The sequence below is a fragment of the Sander vitreus genome, chromosome 1 (genome assembly GCF_031162955.1).
Source record: "Sander vitreus isolate 19-12246 chromosome 1, sanVit1, whole genome shotgun sequence".
Lineage (NCBI taxonomy): Eukaryota > Metazoa > Chordata > Actinopteri > Perciformes > Percidae > Sander > Sander vitreus.
Window position 1 is genome coordinate 26,101,963 of NC_135855.1, and position 22,176 is coordinate 26,124,138.

General features: G+C 40.1%; 1 protein-coding gene across 1 annotated transcript in view; it reads right to left on the minus strand.

Moving 5' to 3' along the window:
• Window positions 1-2,662: 2,662 nt before the first annotated feature.
• The window catches only part of kiaa1549lb (KIAA1549-like b), a 34,501-nt gene continuing 14,987 nt past the window's right edge, over window positions 2,663-22,176 (minus strand). The window contains exons 7-21 of the mRNA XM_078250316.1: window positions 21,879-21,938; window positions 20,736-20,887; window positions 20,055-20,226; window positions 19,424-19,587; window positions 18,871-18,906; window positions 17,008-17,198; window positions 13,588-13,718; window positions 12,505-12,629; window positions 11,623-11,852; window positions 10,469-10,601; window positions 7,962-8,336; window positions 7,780-7,874; window positions 7,290-7,438; window positions 6,989-7,140; window positions 2,663-5,559 (exon numbers count right to left, since the gene is read on the minus strand). Of these exons, the coding sequence (XP_078106442.1) occupies window positions 5,296-5,559; window positions 6,989-7,140; window positions 7,290-7,438; window positions 7,780-7,874; window positions 7,962-8,336; window positions 10,469-10,601; window positions 11,623-11,852; window positions 12,505-12,629; window positions 13,588-13,718; window positions 17,008-17,198; window positions 18,871-18,906; window positions 19,424-19,587; window positions 20,055-20,226; window positions 20,736-20,887; window positions 21,879-21,938 (2,429 nt within the window). The 3' untranslated portion in view covers window positions 2,663-5,295. The remainder of the gene's footprint in view (window positions 5,560-6,988; window positions 7,141-7,289; window positions 7,439-7,779; window positions 7,875-7,961; window positions 8,337-10,468; window positions 10,602-11,622; window positions 11,853-12,504; window positions 12,630-13,587; window positions 13,719-17,007; window positions 17,199-18,870; window positions 18,907-19,423; window positions 19,588-20,054; window positions 20,227-20,735; window positions 20,888-21,878; window positions 21,939-22,176) is intronic.

Consider the following 22,176-nt stretch of genomic DNA (forward strand, 5'->3'; position numbering starts at 1 on the left):
TAGCCAGTGCATGTGCAAAATCTCCAGAGTTATAGTAACTATAAGCAAGAAACATAACCTCTGATGTATAACATTGCCTATGAAACAGCCTCATGACTGCACAGGCTTAACCCCTAACCAAATGATCTCTACTGTCCATCCCTGGTGTACCATTCAATATCATGCATTTTGACACAGCACCACAACAAACTGAAGCCTCACAAATACACACAGCTGAATCAACAGTGCTCCAACAGAATGTCATCAAAACTTAACATTGCAAGCTTAAAAAGGTGGTATTTATTGCAAAGCTACTGTATTAAACTAAATCATACAGGACTACTGGTCCTGTTATTTTGTCCACCCCATGCAAGTCTCTCTCTCTCTCTCTCTCTCTCTCTCTCTCTCGAAAAATATCAAATTAGCAGTGTTGTGACTCAGCTAATTTACCATTTAGATAAGGATATGCTTCTCTCGCTGAGAGAGAACATTTGTTTGCATGGCGTTAGGCTGAGCCCTGGTGGGAAAATGCTGAACTACAGATGTACTGCACTTTTAGTACACACACACACACACACACACACACACACACACACACACACACACACACATAACGGACAAACAAAGATGGAACATTCTGGTTCTGTTACTGGTGCTAGACAAGGTACTAACTGAGTTCATGTGTTACCTTATCTGCACCTAGATAAGGTAACACATAAGCTTAGTTATTACTGTAATACATAGAATCAACACAAGTATGTTTCTCTTATTTGATCTTGTGATTTCAAGTTCAGAAAAAACAAGCCAGTGTGCACGACTGAGCGTCAGGTGATTGATCTTTGTCATTTAATCTAAATGGGTTGTTTTTTATTCAATAAAAACACAACTGAGCTTGCAGTTGATTTTACCTTGATATTTCACCAAAATTGGTAGAGTAAAATGATTTACTTACTGTTGAGACCCCACAAAAGATGGCCCTGTGGAGAGCACAGCAGCAGCAAGCTTGAGGGTTAGCAGCAGGAGCTTAGTTGCCATGTGGCTGGCTGGTCCACATCCTCAGGTACACTGGGCACAGTTCAAATAGAGCCATCAACTTGCCTCCATACACAATACATTTCCTCATTTGGGAGGCCAGGTATTTTCTAGTGCAGGCTCTGGAAGAATTCAGACAAAGGTTTGTAACTGAGAGGGAAATAAAGCAAACCTACATAGAAACTTTCTGAATATGCTTCTCACGTTAACTGTTAACAGTATGCAAAATGCATAATTATATAGGCCTATGGCTTGACATTCATTATATATGAAGCTACTTGTGTCACAGGTGACACTTTCTTTGCGGGCCTGGGTTGTATTACACAGAAAACTACTGCAAACTGAGATTATGCTTATTTGCGGACGTGTTATGCAGCAGCAGCTAACGCTAAGTTACTTGTCAAAACAAAACTTGTCTTGCAGACCAACTGGAGCAGTGTGGGTCTGAACAATGATGATGGTTGTCTTGCTTTGTCAAGCCCGGGTTCTCTGAGTATTAGTACACTAGCTAAATTAATTGACAATACGTGTAAACAGATGCCATAACGTTCAAGCAAGACGAAAAATTACTGAAAACATACACCTCAGCTTCGCTAACTAACGTTACATAGAGTGGTAACGTAAACAGTAATGTAGAAAAATTGAGGACACTCTTTGCCACCCACGGAATCCCCACTGTACGCGCTAAGCGTTCAGTGCAGGTGTTCAAGGGTGGCATCTGGAAAATCGCGGAGGGGAGCCTTGAAACAAAGCTGTCAAGGTGTCTGCTGAAGTAGCGGTCAACCTCCTAGACCACCACTGGAGACTCACCTGCTGAGCTGATAAAGAACCAGAGGATCAGGACCAAGTTGGACCTGTGTAACTTTGAGAGGTTGAATGGAATCAGTTCAAACAAATAGTGCATCATGACAGGCGTGCCCAGGACAGAGTGTTAAGTAGGAGTGAGAGGGCATGCAGGCCCAGAAGTGGTTTCCTGGGAACACAGAAATAAATTGAAAGAACCAGGCCTGTGTTCCTGGAAAGTGAAAATTCATGAGGGCAAAAATGCAACAGGATCAGAATCGTCCACATTATGAGAAACAGACCACCTCCAGTCTACGAGATGAGAGCTGTCACAGTATGTATGAATGTGTTAAGACTTGACCTATTTTTGATTTTTGAACCAAAAGCTAAGACAAATGCACTGAGTGATCAAAATTGTTTGTTTTTTTGGCGTAGCATCACCAGCGAACTGTTAAAGTACTAGCATCATGGCTGACTGTCATTTGCAGTACACAACCATTCCAACCTCTGAATACCTTCACCTTCAATCATTACTCTGCCTCCTGGAGCAGGTTAGCAATCTGTGAGTTTTTAATGTTATGCATTGTGATACAAAGTACACTTTGAAGTCCCTGTGGTGTAAATAGGTGGTAATAATAATCACACCTACTACTAATTAGGTCTAAAATGATTTTAAAAAAAAAGGAGCATACTTAAATACCAGGGAAGACTAGAAGTGGGGCATCAGTGCAGCAATTGCTTCAACTCTTTTGATATTGCTCATCTGGAAAAATGGCATGCAGAAAGTAAAAGAGATATTAAAGACACAGATTGATGATTGATTCTTTTAACAAAATCTTTTATTTAATTTTAATCATGTAGGCTAAAATGTCTTTCATTCTCCATCTGCCTCACGGTCTCTCTGTCAAATCAATCTCTGAGTTACATCAAATATAACAAGATTAAGTAGATGAAAAAAACGAAATGAGAAACCAGTCAGGAAGACAAAAAGACATTGATTTTTAATAGGTTTAGCTCACTTCACGTTTAATTTTGTAGAATAAATACTCATCATTTTTCTAAACCAATAAATCAACCAAAACCCTTTTATTTAATATTGTTAGTTTTATCAGTTATCCAGCATGAGAATGTGGAAAGGTGTTCACTTCTGGTATACACAAAAATGGTTTCACTGTATTTAGTACAGTTCTTAAGACATTAAGTGCTCCTCTGAATAATGGGTAAAAGGAATATTGGGAAAACAAGCAACAACTAAGTTCTTGTTGAGTTTAAGACATACAGTATTTCATTATACCTACTTAGACACCAACAGGCATGGGTATAAAAGAACATTTCTTGGAAGCGGCGTAGGGTTTGTTCAAAAGTCGTAATGCAAAAAGGCTAAATTCATCCAGGCCTGCTGTAATAGCAATGCTATGAAAGGAAACATGATTTAAAGGCATTTTCACTGTCTTTCTTATGTCATATCTGCCATATGTCTTATGACGGCATTGATAATAATAATCAGCAAAGCATTCCATGTGATTTGCAATAATATAGTAAAAGTCCCGCTTTCCATTCCCAAGCCAGCAATTCCAAATTAAGAATTCATCATAACCTATTGAAGGCTTTTATGCCACAGTGAAATATGAGTATGAGTATTTTTCCGGGAAAGATAAATCCCTTTCATGTGTGCTGTGATTTATTGTCTTTTGTTTTTAATGGGAGTTTTATTGAACAGATTAAAGTTGTGTGCAATGCCCTGGTATGGTGGCTTGAATCTGGTTTCAAAAACAGAAAATAAAATCGGGTGAAAAAGCTGATTAAGATGGCCAATTAGGTGACTTAGATATTACCGTAAATAAGTGCAGCATCAAGATATTAATTGAAGCATGTCACCAAAATGGGTAGTTGGATCCTAGTCTTCCACTAAACAAAGAGTTGACCTCCTTCCTTCTTGTCACTGCTGGGATAATGGAAAGCAAGAGTCTCCTTGATTCCAGGAGCTATTGTAAGACTTGGCCATTATTTTACTTTGTACTTTACATCACATTTGATGTCTGGGTCCTAATCCTTAATTAGTGGCTTTTATTCATGTTTGTACTCCTATGTTTAATCTAAAGTTACCTCTTCTTACATGTTGATATTTATGATGTTTTTATGTGACCTGTAGGTGGAAGCTTGTTAAGATGCTCTGCTATGCTCTCATGTCCTGCGTGGTTGATTTAAAACATAATTGAGATTGATGACTCATCTGTAAAAGCATTCTTTCAACAAATTTGCAATAATTTGCTTTTTGTGTGCACCTTATAAACTGGATAGATTCTAGGGCGCACTCATGCTTCACACTGAAGTTCTCAGAACAGGAGTACTGATGTAGAACCTCCCATTAGGTTAATAGTTTACATGAACATTGTATTTTATTCATCAAATGCACCCATTGAGACCATGGTCTTAAGACTTAAAAAAAACGATAGACTCACCTTGTTTATGGTTTAACTTTACAAGAAACTTTGGCACTACTCCCAGCAGCAAAGAGAATTGTTTTGTGACAAATGTGTTGAGGCTGTATGTGCACTGAATCATCTGTACATCTTAAAACCACTGGGCTAGTTATAAAACTGCTGTGCTAATACAAATGAACTTTTTCATTTGGGTTTTTGAAAGCCAAAGTGTTTTTGTTGTTCTCCTCAAGAAAAGAGAAACATATAGTTAAGTCAAAGTTCATTTTTAAGTATTCACTCCATGTCAACCCAGTCAACACACACCCAAACAAATCGGGAAAGGCTTCCCTCTATTTCAAATATATAAAGGCAAACATATCCATCTATGTGTCGCATCATCATAGATGCAACTTAATATACTGTATTTAGTCAATTTGTTAATTAACAGGAACTACTTTAAATCTCTCAAAATCATTAGACAACCAAGGACAGTCAGTGTCTGTTGTTACTGTCATGGTGTTGGTATGCGATATGAAAATAAACTGAAGAATGTTTGGAATTGGTAGTTTGATGTGGTATGGATGCTTGAATGAACTGATATTAATCTTTTTGAAGACGATGGTCTATGAAAGGAGCTAAGATATATGATGTCCTAATACTGTACATGCTCATATACACTGTGGTTTATACTTACACCATCTGACAGGAAGTATTCGGCCCTCTCAGTACGGGCTTTTCAATTAATTGTGATTCACAAAAAAATGTCTAATCCTGGAAAAAATTATATTTTCCATATTTAGCGTATCCTATTGACATATCTACAAAGAAGAGATGCATGTCGTTACTTGGGGACATCATCAACATAAAAATGAAACATAATCTTTTCTGCTCCTTCAAGTCAGGAACTGCAAAACACCAGTGTGTGAAAAGAAATCAATCAGTGGGTAATCAGTGGGTAAAGTCCATTTAACAGTACAAACATCAAAAATCAGTCTGAAGGAGCACCGCCTTTGCGTGCCTCTGTTGAAAACTAATGCACAGTTAACCATCTGCTGCACACAAGGGGACAGAATTAAAACTAGAACTCAAACACATCATTTTGCTTCTTCGCCAGCTTAGCCACCTCCTGCCGGATAGCCTGCACGAGTGCAGAGGTGGAGAGGCTGCTCAGGGGCATGCTGTCCATGTCCTTTACCACCTGGTGCAGGCTTTGGTGGGATGCTGTGCTACGGGCAGTGGGTGGCTGCTCCAGTGCCTTGTTATATTGCAGGGGCAGCCTGGTGGGGCTCCCCTGTGGGTAGCGAGGGTGAGGAAAAGCCTCTACATACCCAGGCAGGGGCACCTGGAAAACAGGGTAGACATGAAATCAGTAATACAGCGACTTTGTATTATTACTACCCACAAAACAAATGGCAGCCAATTAAATAATTAGAAGGATAGAGTATTTGTGATAGTTTTTTTTTTTGCTGAGTGAACATTTTTTATTTTGCACCACTATTTCAGAAATAATTAAATAGGTGATAAGGGAACATACAGACAATGCTATCTGGGAAAAAATCATTTTAAATTAACCAAAATAACAGGGAATGTAATGAGTGTGGAGATCTACTGTGCGAGTGTATGATACTGAAATGGACTTTGGTTCAAACAGTGTTTGAACTCCAAAATGGACTACTTTTGAATGTTGATACAAAATCTTCAAGTGTCAGATTTACACCACAAGAAAGAAAAAAAGTAAAATAGGTGTTCATTTATGAAATGTGCTCAACTACCCCGGTATTTTGTTGTGTCCAACGTCAGCCATAAATTCAGATCAGCAAATGGTTTCTAATTGACACTGGTTCTGCAAAAAGACACTGCGTGAAGGCATCTGGTTGAAACAGGCAAACAGACAGGGAAAAAATAGAACATTCCATACAAACAAGGAAACTCCTGTGCAGGAGAGGGAGGGTAACATGGATTATAACAGGTCCGACAGAATTAATGGAACCCGTCTTATTTTAATAAAAAAAAGTGGAGGAGGAGGTAGGAGGTTTGTTGTTTAATGAGACCCGGTCCCTTTCAAGGGTAGATAGGAATATGTCAGTGCCATAGTGAGATGGTCTGCAAAAGATATGTCACCTACACATGACATATATGTTTCTGAGTGTTTATTCCTTTTTTTAGACCTAGCTGTTGCAGTGATGCAGCTTACTTTCTGGCTCAGTAGGGTGACCAGAAGTCATGGGGAAAACATCCTGACAACCAGGAGGTGAGGGTGGGGCGTTTCAATAGCACCCTACAACAGTCACAATAACTTTATATTTTTTTTTACAGTTTTATTAGATTGTATTAAATTATTAAATTAAAAAGTGTATAATTAAATTGGCTGGTATAAAGCCAGAACACTGGCTTTCTGTTGTCTCTGCAAGAGTCCAAATAACAGCACTTACTGATTGAGTCTAAACGTGCTACTGCACTAACAAGAGAGAAAACAAAGAGCTTATTTTCTTTTCGACCCGTTCATGCTCAGGATATAGCCTTACTTTCGCAAGGAATTTCACAATTGTCACTTAGAATAGTTTATTTTCGGAAAATTAAAAGTTATTAGGACAAATATCTGTCGGTGCACTTGGACAAATGCTTGAAAACTGGGACTGTCTTGATTTAATCAAGACATCTTGTCACGTTACCCTACCTCTATAAATTGCTCATCTTTCAGTTAATGATGTATTTATTTTTTTGTAGGATTGATTGGGTGCTTCCTAAGCAAGCAAAATAGGCTTCCTTACAGAGTCTGCCCACTGCGGCAGCACATCTTCAGGTTCAGGTGGATAGGACATCCAGGAGGGACTGTGGTAGGAGGTGGTTGGTGTGGAGACAAAGTATTCTGAGTAGCCGGGCCTGGTGGCTGGGATGGCGTAGACGGCTGTTATTGGGTTTCCTACAGAGGAGAGAGGCTGATGTTCACTGATGAATATATTTCAGGGGGATGTATTACTATACTTGAAAAATGTATTTTGGCATGGAAGCAAAGCACATTATGTGTTTCTTTTAAAAATGCAAAGTCATCTCCTCATACTGTATGCTTACCTGAGTAGTTGGACACAGGCTGCTCTGCAGTGATAGATGGAAGTGCTGCTCTAGTTGTTGGCCCATATGGGTTGTTGTCATGTTGACTCTGCATTTCAGTGACAGATGTCTCTGAGCTCCTTCCCTTAGGCCCCAAGTCAGAAGTGGAACTAAATTGGACAGAGATTGCAGAGACATGAACGTGGAGTTGCTGAAATACTTGGTCAGTACCACTAGATGGCAGACACACTCCATGTGGAAAAGTGAGTACCTTATTAACATTCTTGCCATCTCTCAATGCACTAGTTCAATATTCAAATTTAAGCAAGGCCTTAAATCACCCTAGCCACAGCACATTACCTGGTGAATATCTAAGATGTCCCTGAACACAAATTTGAATGTGAATACATTTGGAATACCTGATGGGCTTTGGCACACTAAAGACAGTATGTCTGTGTCTGCCTACATCTGTGTCAATGTGTGTGCATATGTGAGACTGATTTAGCCTTACCGTCTTAAGGAGGTCCCAGAAGGAGGTCCAGTGCGAGGTGGTAAAGGGGGAGGAGAGCCCATGGCCATCTCAGGAAGCTGGGTGAAGCGAAAGGCCTTAAACAGATATTGAAAGGCATTTAAGGTTACATAAACTATCTAACATAGTTCTTAAGAGAGGGGAAATAATCTCATCACACTTACCGGTTTGGGCAGGCTGCACTGATACATTTCTGCACCATAGGATGGTACCCACTGCAGGCCTCCCCGTCCACAGCTCATTGTACCAGGGGCGCTGGTCACCACGTCGGCGTAGGGAAGGGGAGGCGGCGCGGGGCTGTACTGGTCAGAAGGTGGGTGGTGGTGACGAGAGTGCCTTCCGGATGTGGACTGCCCCCCTGAAGCCAGACTGAACGCTTCCTCCAGCAACAGGTGCATCTGCTGTCGCACTTCATCAATGGACGGCTGCGAGCTCAGAGTGGATGTCTCCGAGTGGCCTTTCAAGCCCCGGCCATACATGTATTCCCGTGGCCCCATAAGGCGGTCAACATTCGTCTCCTCAATCAACTCAGGCTCAGTCTAAAACATATACAAACACATTTACAAGAGAATATGAATTGAGACTCAACGCATATAATACAAAGAAACAGTATAAGCTATTTCATAACACAATGTACACAGGATCTGATTGAGAAGCAAACACAATTACAGTACATACAACATGGAATCTTTCATACATAAAAGAATAAAAGGATATGAAAATTGGGCACAATTTTAAGTAATAGTTTTATGGTGCTGCTTGAGTGGGTAAATATGTAGCAGCAGCCACATGGGGAGGCACATTCTGATTTATACCTGAATCAAATATTAGAAAATGAAACCTCTCCTAACTGAAGTTAGTTGCAAGTTCTATAATGTCTCCTGTCATTGTCTCAGTGGGTTGTTGACAGGGTGCTGACTGAGCTGGATGATGCTGTTTAATGTTACGCACATGTTTCTGAGTCAACTGGAAGAGTTTGATCCAGCTGTGCTACTGCATGGTCAGAGGAGGTTCAGCCAGCAGAACCAGTTAGTTTTTTTCAGTGAGTGCTAACCTACACTTTTCTATACTTACAAGCAATCCAACAATACGTAAGCAGTTGCTGGAGGTCTATTGTATGTGTGCTAAAGCTATTCTGTATCATCCCTCTCTGTTTCTATTTTCTTATCTACACTACAGTATACATGGTATCTTTATCATCCTGTCTCCCATGTATATTCATTGCATCTTAATTATTTACCTGCTACCTCACTCAATCTTTTACACCCTCTTCCTCATATTTTTTAAAGTTCCTCCATCTTTTCATATGCTGTACTCTTTCTCCATCTCCCAGCACCTGTTTCAATCTATCCCGTCCTTATATTCAGTAATAAATGAATACCAGTTGAGGCTGCCCTACTTCCTGTGCGAATAGAGGGTAGCCATAGGAGACCTAGCGTGGTGCACCTCGTAAATCAGCCCTCCCTGCAACCCGGAATGGCAGAGGCTTGCCTCTGCAGTTATGGGGCCTGCAGCCACACTAGTCCCATTGTAATGAAGAGGGCAAGGAGTTCTGAAAATGGCCATGAAGCTTCTACTGGCTATTGTGCTATATTTCTAACAGAGCTGAACAGTTGGCTACAAAGAGTTTAACTACAGAAAATACAAGCTGACCAAGAGTCATTATAATGGGAGGCCAGAATCAAAGAACTACTATTAGTCTGGATAATCTTTATAAATCTTGTCAATAGTCTTCTGTTATTGAATTCTGAATTTTGTTTGTCATGTTAAGATGTGGCATTTTGCTCATGGTACCTCCCTGTCGTCCTAAGAGTCTGATATATCTAAATCAAAGGCACAATCAGCAGACATTTGACTTGCAATAGTAGGAAAAGCACAGGCCCATATAATACCTTGTTTATTTACCATCTAAGCATCCCAGTAAGCCAATACCAGAGCCAGTTACACCAGTGTTTTTCCTGCTGTGACTGGTCAAAATGGCTGGCAGGTCACTAGCAGTTCAGTGAAATATGTCTATTGCTGCTCATATTTCTTTTACAAAAGGACAGCTCAGAATGAAAATACTTTTTAGGAATGGTCTGCTCGATTACTCTCGGAAACTCACATACTAGTATTCTGACTTCATGACAGAAAGAGCCCTACACAGAGCCATAATGGAGAGTGGAGGCATAAACCAGCCATCCTGAGACGCATTACAAATCAAAACGACAGGACCTTATAAATCTTAACTCTTAATTATTAATGAACCACTTCCCTTCCCTTGCTTGCTGTGGCACACTTGAAACCACACCTGAGTAGAATACGTCTGATCTTTAGCTCAGCGGCTGCACAGTGCCTTAAATATGGGCATAAGCCACAGATTTAGCACGACAAGCTCTGATTGATAATACTGTCTATTTTTACTTTCCATCTTACTAAACTGAAAACAGTAGTTTTTTTTATTAACATCTGAATTTGGTGACAAGCATATAAGCATATAAATGAACACATATTCGTATTTAATTAGTACGCAATTATTACCTGATAAGTTAAAGGTTTACCTAATATTATTTAAAAAGTAACAACACTTAACTTTGTGTTGGTGATGTTTTTAAAATGGTAAACATAAATTCCTTTGGCAAGTTTAACTGCATCTTGTCGGCAGACAGAGTCACTTGGTGGTGTGACTCACATCATAGCCGCTGTTGGGGATGCCTCTCCTCGGTCTCTCCCTCATAACAAGCATGTCCATCTCTGTTCCTCCAGGACTGGGACTGCTCAGACTCTGTCTGCTGCGATAGGCCGTCTGCCCTACCTGCGAGTGCCTGTCAATTGGAGTAAAAGGTGGATTAAGTACAAATCATACATGGGATATTATTCATAGAAATCCTATCAATTCAGCTTTCTTACTTTTCAGCCATGGTTTCAGAGTGTCTGCAAGTGAACGGCAGGTGGGGAGTGGAAGGGTATGTATCTGAATGTATCGGATTCCCTTTCAAAAAAAGTACATCAAGTTGTGATGCAAAACCAAATGCATACAGTATGTTAGGATAGCTCAATAGGACATCAAGTAAAAGAGCTGAATCTACAGTTTAAATAATATTGTTGTGCCATATGCCAGGTATGAGGATATCCTTGAGGTGTTGCACAGCAAATGCAATACTGACAAAGAATAAAGAAATTTGTTGAACAAAACAACAGCGTACAATCAATGACATCAAGGACCAGATGCATATCAGCAAACCTGCTTTGAAATTATCACTTTAGTTAGGCAAAGCATGGTGTTGGTGTAAGTGATCAGCCACGCACTAATTTCGACAGTAAAAAGCTGATAAAATCCTTATCTTGCTCACCATTGTGGGATATAAAAATAGCCATTCAACCCTTCGCTAAGTCAACACACAAGCCAAAATTAAAATGTTACTTTCCGCTCTGAAGGGAGTTACAGTAGTGTGGCTACATTTTACTCTTATGTGTTGCTCTGAGTCTGTAATAACCAAAGACTCTTTCCATCTTTATGTGCATCTGTAAAGCAGAAGCAGGACAGAACCAGCATAGTGGCCGACACCCTGCCAATCCTCTTATCTCTATTATGGAAGCTCAGGACTTGGATCAAACTAATCAGACAGGCTTGATGGGTGTCTTACTGCTGACTGCTGACAGGATAATGAAAACATTAGAGGAGACAGTTTTAATTATCTAAGCCAATTAGCAACAAACCCAATCCACATTTGAACTGCCATGTCACCTGCAGCACTTTGTGACTGCTCGAATTGTATCCTCACACCCTTGTGTTTACACTCATGCCAAACCCAGGTTCCACTTGCTTTTCCACTCTCCCCTCACCTCCTGTGAGACTTGACATAAGTGGAACCTCGCTCATCATCAGGCTCCAGTGGTCTGCCATGCTCACCGGCTGCCCTCTCATGGCCGTGCCGCTGTCTCTGCGCCACAGCTCGACCGCTGCTGCTTCCGTCTGTGGAGGGGAAGTCATAAAATCCCTTCCTCTTAGCCTTCAGTCTCAGCTTGTTCCTGTAGTGCTCAATGTCTGACTTCTGCTTCAGAGCCAAGTTCACCTGCAAAGAGGAAAGAGCGCAGGACGCAAAGACACATGTGGAGATCAGAATGAAAAGCAGACACAAGGTTGTTTTTGCTGCATGTGGTATGATTCTGCTTGGTCCTAAAAGGCATGTGTGGCTAAAAGATCAGAGGGAATAAGAAGCTCTGAAAATGAAACTGTTATGTAATAATCACAGTCAGAAAGATTCAGAACATATCGATTACATTTCATGTTTATTAGATTGCTTAAAAATAAAGCAAAAAGTGTCTTGCATAAATTGTTTCTACTTGTTCCTTGATCTAGTGATAACAGCCACTTTACTGTAGAGGTTGTCTTATATAATTTTCTGGGAAAAAACCCTTGGATACATAATAATAAAAAAAAAAATCCTATTTTCCTTCATCATATTTTTAAGTATAAGATGACCTATTGTGACCTCGAGGATAATCACAGCCTGATGAAATTCAACAAACACAAACTAGAGACCTAGGGCATTCAGGGGATGTATGGCTTTCCTATGTATATTGACAATAAGGGGGTTTGTGTATGTGTATGTGAAATAACCAAAACTGTTCTAACTTTGGCAGAAAACAGCATTTCATGGCCTTTAATACATCTGTGCATCTGTGTTAAATTTGTTCGAGTAAGTCTGTGTGCATGTGCATCACCTCTCCATTGACGATGGCAGAGTCCTGGCTGCGGTCAGAGGATGCAGGGTGTGTGTAGTGGGGCTGAGCCGCCGTGGGCTTTATGGAAATGAGCTGCAGGGAGCCAGAGGAGGTGTCATATGGATCTGAAGAACAGAGAGGGAGTTCACTCACAAAGAGACTACAGATACCTCTAATCATTACATTGCCAGTCAAAAGGGGAACAAACTGTCACACTCCCTCTTTGTCTCTCTGCCCCACCTCTCTATCATCACCTTGTCTCTCTGTGGCTGACACTGTGGGATTACGTCAAACATCCGCCGTCTGTGTCAGCAAATGGAGTGGTGGACGAACAGACGACAGATCACAAAAGATAGTGTTGGCTTCAAAAGGTTGTGGCAATGCATCTCTGTGATAGATGAAAGAACTGACTTTGTACTTTTATTCCTTATCTGACATTAGACAAACTGGATTCAATTCTAGTTTCCCTTAACTCAGCTGATGAATTATTCAAATCCACCCATTAAGAAAATCATAATATAGCGAGCTCGATCCAATTTACAAGCAGGGTATATGAATTTGATTAATTTAACTCACTCCCACCACATGTGGAACATTTACCAGCAGTGGACAAGAATAGAACAGCGAATAGTTCAACGTCTGAACGGCTTTTACTTAAACTGCTCTGCCTCTTAGAAGAGCACATGGTGTGCGACTTCATGTGGCCTTTCTTCAGTTTTGCATTAGTGAATGTGTGAGTGTGTATGTGTTTCTGCCAGTGTGTCACAGCATCCACTAGTCTGACATACTGTATCATGTCAGCAGAGTCTCATGCATATTCATTGGGTCCATCACTGCTTATTGCTGAGTGGCTACCTTTCTGGCTGTAAAAAAAAAAAAAAGCTGCTGTGGCAGTGGATTCCTCTTATGGTACCTGTGTGCATGAGAAACAGAGACTGGAAGAGTGTTTCACGCAGGAGAGAATGGAAAAAAAGATTTTTGTGACATACCTGACCTTGTCTGCAAAGGAGCTGTAGAATAAATAATTTGTATTTGCATGTGTGTGTGTGTGTGTGTGTGTGTGTGTGTGTGTGTGACTCTCACCTTCCCTCTTGCGACTCTCCTCCTTTGTCAGTTTCTGCTGTGCTGTGACTTTCAGCACTGTCAAGCCCCTACCGGAATGCAGCTTCTCTGATTCGTTGCTGATGACGGAACCGTCCTCACTCGGCAACTTGCTGCAAGTAACCATAGCAACAGGAAAAGGCGGTGAGCTCTCCGGAAGCTAGGCTCACAGCCAGGTTATGTCATCCCTCCCTTAAACAACCTCACCCCCCCCACCTATGTGTTTGTGTTTTGTACATTAACCTGCATGTTTTGATTAATAAACTTGCATATTTTTCTGTGGATGTGTCTCTACTACGTGCAGGTTTCTAAATGTGTGTGCGTTTATATTCAGTGTGAAGCAAGACTGGTTCTTCTATTAATTGGACAAACAATTGCTTTATCCAATTCTTGTTTCACTAGCTTCAAACGCTGTACTGTAGTTGGAATTAGAGCTGATCAAGCAGTGGCTCAGAGGACCACGAGGCTGACAGTGACATCAAAGCACTGTGGTCTATCCCCTTATTGTCTGGTAAAAATGATAACAGCAAAGAGAGACAGAGGAACAGCGGCTGCCCTCCCTGCTCTTGTTGAGGCAGTGCTGCAGAGAGCTAGCTCTGTGCTTTAGTCAAAGACGTGTAATAATTAACTGAGGTGTACGGATTATGTTTACATTGGCTTTTTGAGAGGATTGTATGCTTGATCCTGTGTTGGTGTTTAGAAGCTAACAGATGTGTGACCTTGGTACAAATGAAAGGATTTCAGGGAGGAAGAAGCAAATTAGACATGATTGTGTACAGCATGCCTGCCTGCATGTTTTTAAATGTGTTTGTATTCAACATGCATAACAGCATTCTAGCCCTGAATTCATAAGTTTCTTTTTAAATCCTTTTGAAGTGAAATAATAATTTACAAAAATGTAACCTCACAGCATCATCCCACAACTTTCTTTTTGTCTGTCAGGTCTCAACAGGCATTGTGGGAGAGATGTCATTTCAAACCGGCTGTACAACAGGTGAATGACAGGTTGCACTTTCAGTCCTAAGGAAACAAGAACTCTGAGCCTGCACCTGATTGAAAGATTTGATCGTCTGTTATTGGTCTTGGCATCAAGTAGAAAGCTAAAATCATGTTGCACTTGCAGGGCAGCTGCTTTTCCACAAACTATATAAATTTTTGAAAAATGTACTAGGCTACATACTATGTCACAGTACATCTAATCTCTTGGGTATCAGTTATGATGTTACTATCTCTGGGAACTTTCAGAAGAGACATGCTTGTTATATACTGGGATAATAGCATATGGCTGGTTGAAAACTGAATAGGAATGAAAGCTTAAGACGTAATCTCATAAAAAGAAGGGAACCTTAGACCAACAGTTAAAAAAACAAATTAAAAACGGTTGCTGTCTCGGGAGTCTCAAAATCATTACTGCAGGACCTCCAGTCTATAGATTCACTATTCTGTCACATACATTCATGTACATTTCATTTGATTTCATAATCCTGCATGGCTTTGAAAAATGATGCCCTTTTGCGTTCCTCGATTAAATAATTTAGCATTAGTTAACAATTCATTTCGAAACAGCGCTACTGTCAGATTAGGAAAATGGTCAATTTCACCTGCCCACACACAGAACTCTGTTAATGACCGCCCATCACTCAGCATCAGGGTAGAATGAGGACAGACAATAGGGCTGGAGGGATTTTTGTGTTTTATCATCCTGCCTCTCTCTATGCGACCCAGGAGCTTTCTGACAGAGCAGTGGTGCAATTGTTAAGATAACACACATATACTGTAAGCAAATATACTATCTTTTGGGAGGATGCTTGCATTCAGTCTCATTTGAAGAAAAAACATTAGAATATTTCTGAATTAAGAACATTCAAATGATTATCATCTGTTAGAGGAAGCAGCATGTTTCCTTCTAACATACTAACATGTTAACTGAGACAAATAAAGCTCAGACTAATGAAAGTTGAGCCGAGTGTGAAAATCACTTGGCTGAGCCTCAGAGCCTGGTTCTGTACATTGAGAAATGTACAGAACAGAGGATAAATACTTTTGATTCAGGTAAAAACATGGCTTTTCCTCTGTGCCACCTTCACAATAAAACACTCCAGGATTTAAGATATTTTTCATTTTTCAGTCATGAATCCATTCAAATCTCAAGCATTGCAGAAAATAACGTTATGAGCGAGAGAACGATGATAGCAGATAGAAAATTATTTACATTCAGATGTCCGCAGGATCTCAGTTAGCTGCTTTGTGCAGCTCTTCATCGTTTGCAAATGTTAACAGGACATGCCAGCTAGCTTCCACTTTCCGAGTGGAATACAAACTAGACAGCAGAAAAGGTCCTCCAGTTGTTAAGTGTTGGCTTAAATTGTTAAAAGATGATAGCCAACGCTACGAGGGACGGTTAAAGAGAAAAAATGTCTTGTATCAATGTTCATAGGGTAGACAGTTTTACATTTAATAGTGCACCACGGAAGCTACAGCGTGTCTCCTAGCAACGTCGGTAGATGTCAGTCAAACTTGGGAGCTGTTTCCACAGATATGTCCAAAAACTGTGTCATCCTAATTATGCACAATAGCTGCAGTATTATAGTTGATTATATTATTATATTATAGTATAAAGTAAATTTTTTCTTACACAAAAAGTGAGGAGAATTCGAATTTCATTTTGACCCTTAAATGCACTTCAGTATGCTAACTTTACACACCATAATAATCATGCACATCATCTAGATAATATTAAGATTTTATTTTACTAAATGATAATGATAAGTATTATATTCTTCGATCTTCAGTTTGCAGTGAGTCTTTTGTCCCTGAAATTATGAAAATTGTCTAAGCTTCGTGGGTTAATTAAGTTAATTAAAATGTTTATCCTTTTTTCACAATTTTAAAAGTTTTTGTGAAGATTACTAGCCTGGTCCTACCAGACTCTCGTACATTTCATTTGTACAGAGAGTCTGGCCTCTCTCCATTGACAAGAGTTAACTTCCTTGAAGGCGGGTACTCTGTTGAAGTTTAAAACTACTGGATCTGCCCAGAGCCACTCTAGTAGCCTGGCTCCGCCCTCCTACGTACTGTCTGGTAGGACCAGACTAACAAGAGGGGAGACGACAACAACTATCGGCTTAGCATTGCTAGTGTTAGCCTTAGCTAACTCCTTCACCAGTAACGGAGCGAGCTGGAAAATCAAACTTATCCCGAACCTCAACGTCATCGTTCTCAGCCACTCCCTCTGTTTGCTGATTGGACATGTTAAAATGTTATCGGAGAAAACCCAAGAATATACCGCAAACCCAGACGTAGTACTGAAGGAAAATGAAAATTGAGCGGAAGTACGTAGGAGGGTGGAGCCAGGCTAGAAGATTACAGCCTGAGGAGGTGATTGTGTAGATATGATGATACCTCTTGTGTTTGTCAGAGGTGAGGCTTTTCTTGTTGGCAGTTCCGTCTTGCTGCAGGGCCTTTTCTAGTGAAAGTGGTGTGTCCCGAATTTGTAGAGACATCACAAGGGTATCCTGACTTGCAGGCAGGGTCTCCTCATCTCCTCCCTGTTGGCCCAGGTGCTGCTTGGCATAGTCAAAACCCTGGACTGGCTGATTGACAGGGGTTGAGTGAAAATGGAAAAAGACAAAAGAGACAGCTTTAAGTAAGATTGATTTCTATTCACATACCTGTGGTCACATAGTGTAATCGTTGATAGGAGAAACAAAGAGATATACTGTACGTTAGCCAACCAGAAGCGTCACATAGACAGCCATCTCAAAATAGAGTTCCATCTTATATCTACAGTAAAGTGAATCTTTTTTAAGAGATGTCCAGAAGACTTAAGGAACAAAACTGGGATTACTGCGCTGCAGTGCCTTGAAATAGATAAGCACAGATTCAACTGAGGCCCTTCTTCATCTTCATCCAAATTCTCGTCAAGTAAATGACCCGCAGTGGGTGGTGACAAGATGAGATCTGCAGATCACAGAAATCTAGTAGCGAAGTTAAATGTTAGAGGATAAAAGGGAGGAGGAAAAGGAGTCATTGTTTTCTACCTAACATTGGATGTCAACATGTTTATAGTAAAGATAAGGGCCAAAAGATACACTAACATTGACATATTTAGGACTAATCTCAATGCAGTGTCATAAATTGTCAAGACACTTCCTCATGCAGCCAAGCCGGGCCACAAAATCAATATGTGATACTCCCCCGATTGAAGAACATGCATCCTCTCTCTTCCTATAGAGCGCACACACGCACGCACGCACGCAAACACACACATACATATTAGAGAGAGCAAAAAATTTCCTTGGATCCAGTTTTCTCACTACTACAACTAAAAGTGCTACTGCAGATGGTCTCAAAAGTGGAAACTCTAACAAGGGTGTATGATGAAAGTGTTTGGCTTACAGACATCGCAGGTAATACAGAAGAGGCAGTGCAAGAGCCTCATTTAAATGTTTAGGAGTCACTCTATCTTTGAGCATTTTAAGAATATCTTCTTGTTTTTTACATAACTTATTAAAAAGAAGCAGTAATATACTCCTATATCCACCCAGAATGTGAAGGTTTGTCAGAAGCAACCCAATCGTATTTCATATCTGATTGAATTAAGCTTTTTGGTGGTTTTTACATGATGAGACTTTGCAGGACTTTAGATGTTGCGTAGTGATAAGTGCTCTGAAAGTAGCAGTGGTAGTTTAATATAGAAGTTTTTTTTTTTTTTTTACTTTCTCTCAAATGAAATCCCATAAATAAAGCAGTGGGATGTGCTGAGTGTTATACTCTGCATTTCCATTCATCTACATTGACATATGACAGGGAAGAGAACCACTGAGCAGAAAAAAACCCACAGACGGTGGAGATGGAGAGATAACTTTGATTAGGACATTGTGATGACACTCTTGATGCAACAACGGTAGAAACAGCTTTCAATTTTCGCTACACAAAATAAACAAGTGACAGTACACACACATTCACACACTCATTCTGCTTGAAAAAAAAACAATTTCCATAATAACCATTCTCTGTAAAAAGCTTTGTGCCATTTGGAGACTGCTATAAGAAGAATAGGCAATACCAGCCTTTCATCCAAAAAAATCTCATTGTGAAAGGCGCTGGTGTATCCTTAGTTTCCATCAGCACAGTAGGATTTATTGAAATATATCATAGGTAATGTCTGCTCAGAATCCTGTTCAAATCCCACTGTTGGCACAGTTAAGCTCAGATGATGAAAACACAGATCAGTAATGAGAGGAAATACAGAGAAGCAGATACCTGGTGATAATAGCCCACATCTCTCCGATATGCCATCTGAAAACAAGAGAAGATATTTTAAACAGTGTGTTTTGGTGTGGTTGGTGTGTGAGTGTGCTCAAGTTTCAAGACTGACTAGGATTCTACCAGTGCATTAACACAGGTTATACATACAGCAGTTAGCAGATAATAAGTAATATAAAACAAAAACATAAAATTCTGTATACCAAAGTCACTCACACATTGATTGATTTGATTGATTAGTTTCTCAATTAATTGTGTTGTTTATAAAATATCAGAAACTGTTGAAAAATGGCCATCATAATTTCCAAGCGCCGATGTCTTTAAAAATGTCTTGTTTTGTCCAACAGTCCAAAACCCAAACACATGATGTTAATATATAATAATAATAATAATAATAATAATAATAATAATAATAATAATAATAATAATAATATAAAACCAAGAAAAGCTTATCAAAATTGTGAAGCTTGAAAAATGATTGAAACAATAACTTGATTATCAAAATGGTTTCAGCTACAGCCTACATAGACACAGACAGACCGATAGATACCTTGGCTCGGGGATTGAGGTTGCCGATGGCATCAGCTTTAAAGTCATTTTTATTCTTCCTGCACAGCACAGCTGTGATTATGATGATAATGAGTGTTACTACGGCGATGGGGGCCAACACTGCAGCTAATATCCAAAGGTTATTAGGAGGGTTCTTGACCACAGCTGAAAAAAAAAAAACAATCATCACTTCATCACATAGCATCCAGTGGACTCTAAACACTACATGATAACAGTTAGTCCATTGGTAGTATAATACACAGCCCACTTTTCCTGCTAAAGCATCCGTCACACCCACGTGGCATACAGCTCAACCTGATATACGGTGTGCCTGATTCAGCAATTATAGGCAACAATCTATAAGAGAATGCAGCATGCCCTCTCTCTTTCTCTCCCTCTCTCCTGACCAGCTCTGTCTCACACTCTCCCCCCATCAACCCTTCTCTTAGCAGCCCAAACAAACACTGTCCCGCCGGGAGCATTTCAGAGAGATTAGAGAGCAAAGAGCTTTCTCAACCTTTTCTTTTACTCCCCTCAAACCAGCACCAAAGTCATGCGTTTTGGTTTGTATGTCTGTCTGTTTGTCATTGTTTTTGTCTATTTGCCAAATGCTAGAAGGATGCTGTGCTTACGCTCTGCTTGCAGCTGGACAAAGTAGCCCAGGGTGAGCGCCATGGTCTGAGAATCCACTGTGTTCAGGACCTTGGCAGCTGACGTGCCCGATAAAGGAATGCCATTGTGCTGAACGTAGTAGGTCATCTCTGCCGGATTCTTCGACCCTGACACCCTACGGATACTCACCATCTGATTAGAAAAGAAGTCAATATCAACTGTTAATGAATGGCTGGTTCTGTGGTTATGAAGCGGCTTACATTTCAGAAAGGAAAACAAAAGTAAAACCATGCATTTAAGCGTGGAGTCTCATGAGAGGAAAAACTACATGGACAGAAGAGAGTAAAAGCTTAGTAAAACATTCAACCTCTTGTTTTGTCTTGTTTTGAATACAATTTGCAGATGATGAGCTGCGAACCTCCCTAATTATAAAGGGCTGACCACAAGTAATCATGCAAGCGTGTTCATCAAAGTGTACATCTCATGAAATATTTATACTGTAAGAAATAAGCCAACAAAACTATTGGATTAACGCGTTCATTAGACTTCGGACTAACAAGCCAGGGTGTTGAGGCAATACATCAGAATAAGAATGATGATTTACTGTTTACGCTCTTTAACCCTGAGCATCGTTAAGCATTTGTTCTTCCAGTAAAAATTTGACTTGGCATTCCCCGTGGGCTGCCGTGCCAGTTTCTTACCTGGACAGTGAAGCTGCCTACAGCAGTGGCTCGTCTGAAACGAGTGCCCTGCTGCCCTGCCAACACAAACAGCTCTGCCAGCCGCTGCTCCATTAGACTGGCAAAGCTTTGGTACTGTCCCTCCAGGCTGGCGTTATCCACGTCCTGGATCACTAGAAATGTAGAAGAAAGAAAGAGGATGGCCAGATGGTTGTTAAAAGAGAAAATAAATTGCTGGGGAGGGAAGAGAGTCGCGTGAAGAATAAAGAGGCAAAATTATAAATGTGCATGTGTTAGACAAAAACACACTTTGACACATAGTACAGTATGTTCCCTTATTTACTGTAAAAGCACAATTACACTGTTGACAATAACTGGGCCATCCAACCCAGTCGCACTACAATAGGCTGTAAGGGCCTTATGGGAAGCTCATGTTGCTCTGTGTCTGATGAATATGTAGGTTGGCAAGTTATTATTAGCTATAACTTGATAACTTGATAAGCTAACGACAAATCCGGCCTGTGCTTTCTGGAAGCTTGTCTTCCTGTCCCCTAATGGTCAAACATCACCTCATGCAGCTTTAATCTATTCAGTTTTATCAACAGTTGAAAAGCAATAATCCTGGTTATACATCTTGCTCAGTGTGAGTAAAATCCATTATATACGGGATGGCCTTGAACTGACTCAGCCTCTCATCGCAGTAAGTACAGGGTTAAGAGCCACACAGGCTGATCTGAAAGGCCCATCCATTATACAGTATACTATAGCAGTGTGGGTGCCCTTGAACACTGTGAAATGTATGTGGCTGGGTACATGTAGCCATTCATAAAGCCAACAGAGGAAATACTAAACAATAAACAATCCAGGAGTCATGTGCATCTCACTGCTCAAGTGAAAGGTGACATTTTAGATTTAGATTAAGATGTGTTTAAGCTTCCATAAATAGCACCCTGTATGAAATTCACAATTGTAAAGGTACATTTCTTTCACATATATCCTGTTAAGGTGTTTTTGTGTTATGAAGTAGTAAAGAAAGATAAGAAACAATGTTTACTATTGGAGATTCATGAGCAGATAGTAAAGTCCATTACACACAATAAGGTGTATATATTAATATGTAGTTAAAAAAAAACATTTTTTTTAAACAATTATATAGCTACTTACCAGTAATAACCCAGAAGTCTCTGGTAGCAATGGAGGTGTTGAGATTGTGATACTCTAGTGCTGCAAGGACATAAAAAGATAATAATTTCCCCTTATCAGTGTCAATCATTAATCCTCATGACTTAAAACTTTCAATGTACTCATCAATCTTCACAAAACTGTTTTACTTCTTCTACTTCTGACTTATTTTGTGTAGAGAAGTTTACACTCAATAGTCAAATGCAATTGTTTGATTTTTACTGTAGCGAACGATTGTAACAAAGTGTAATTGAACACAAAAAGACATGATGAAGAGCTG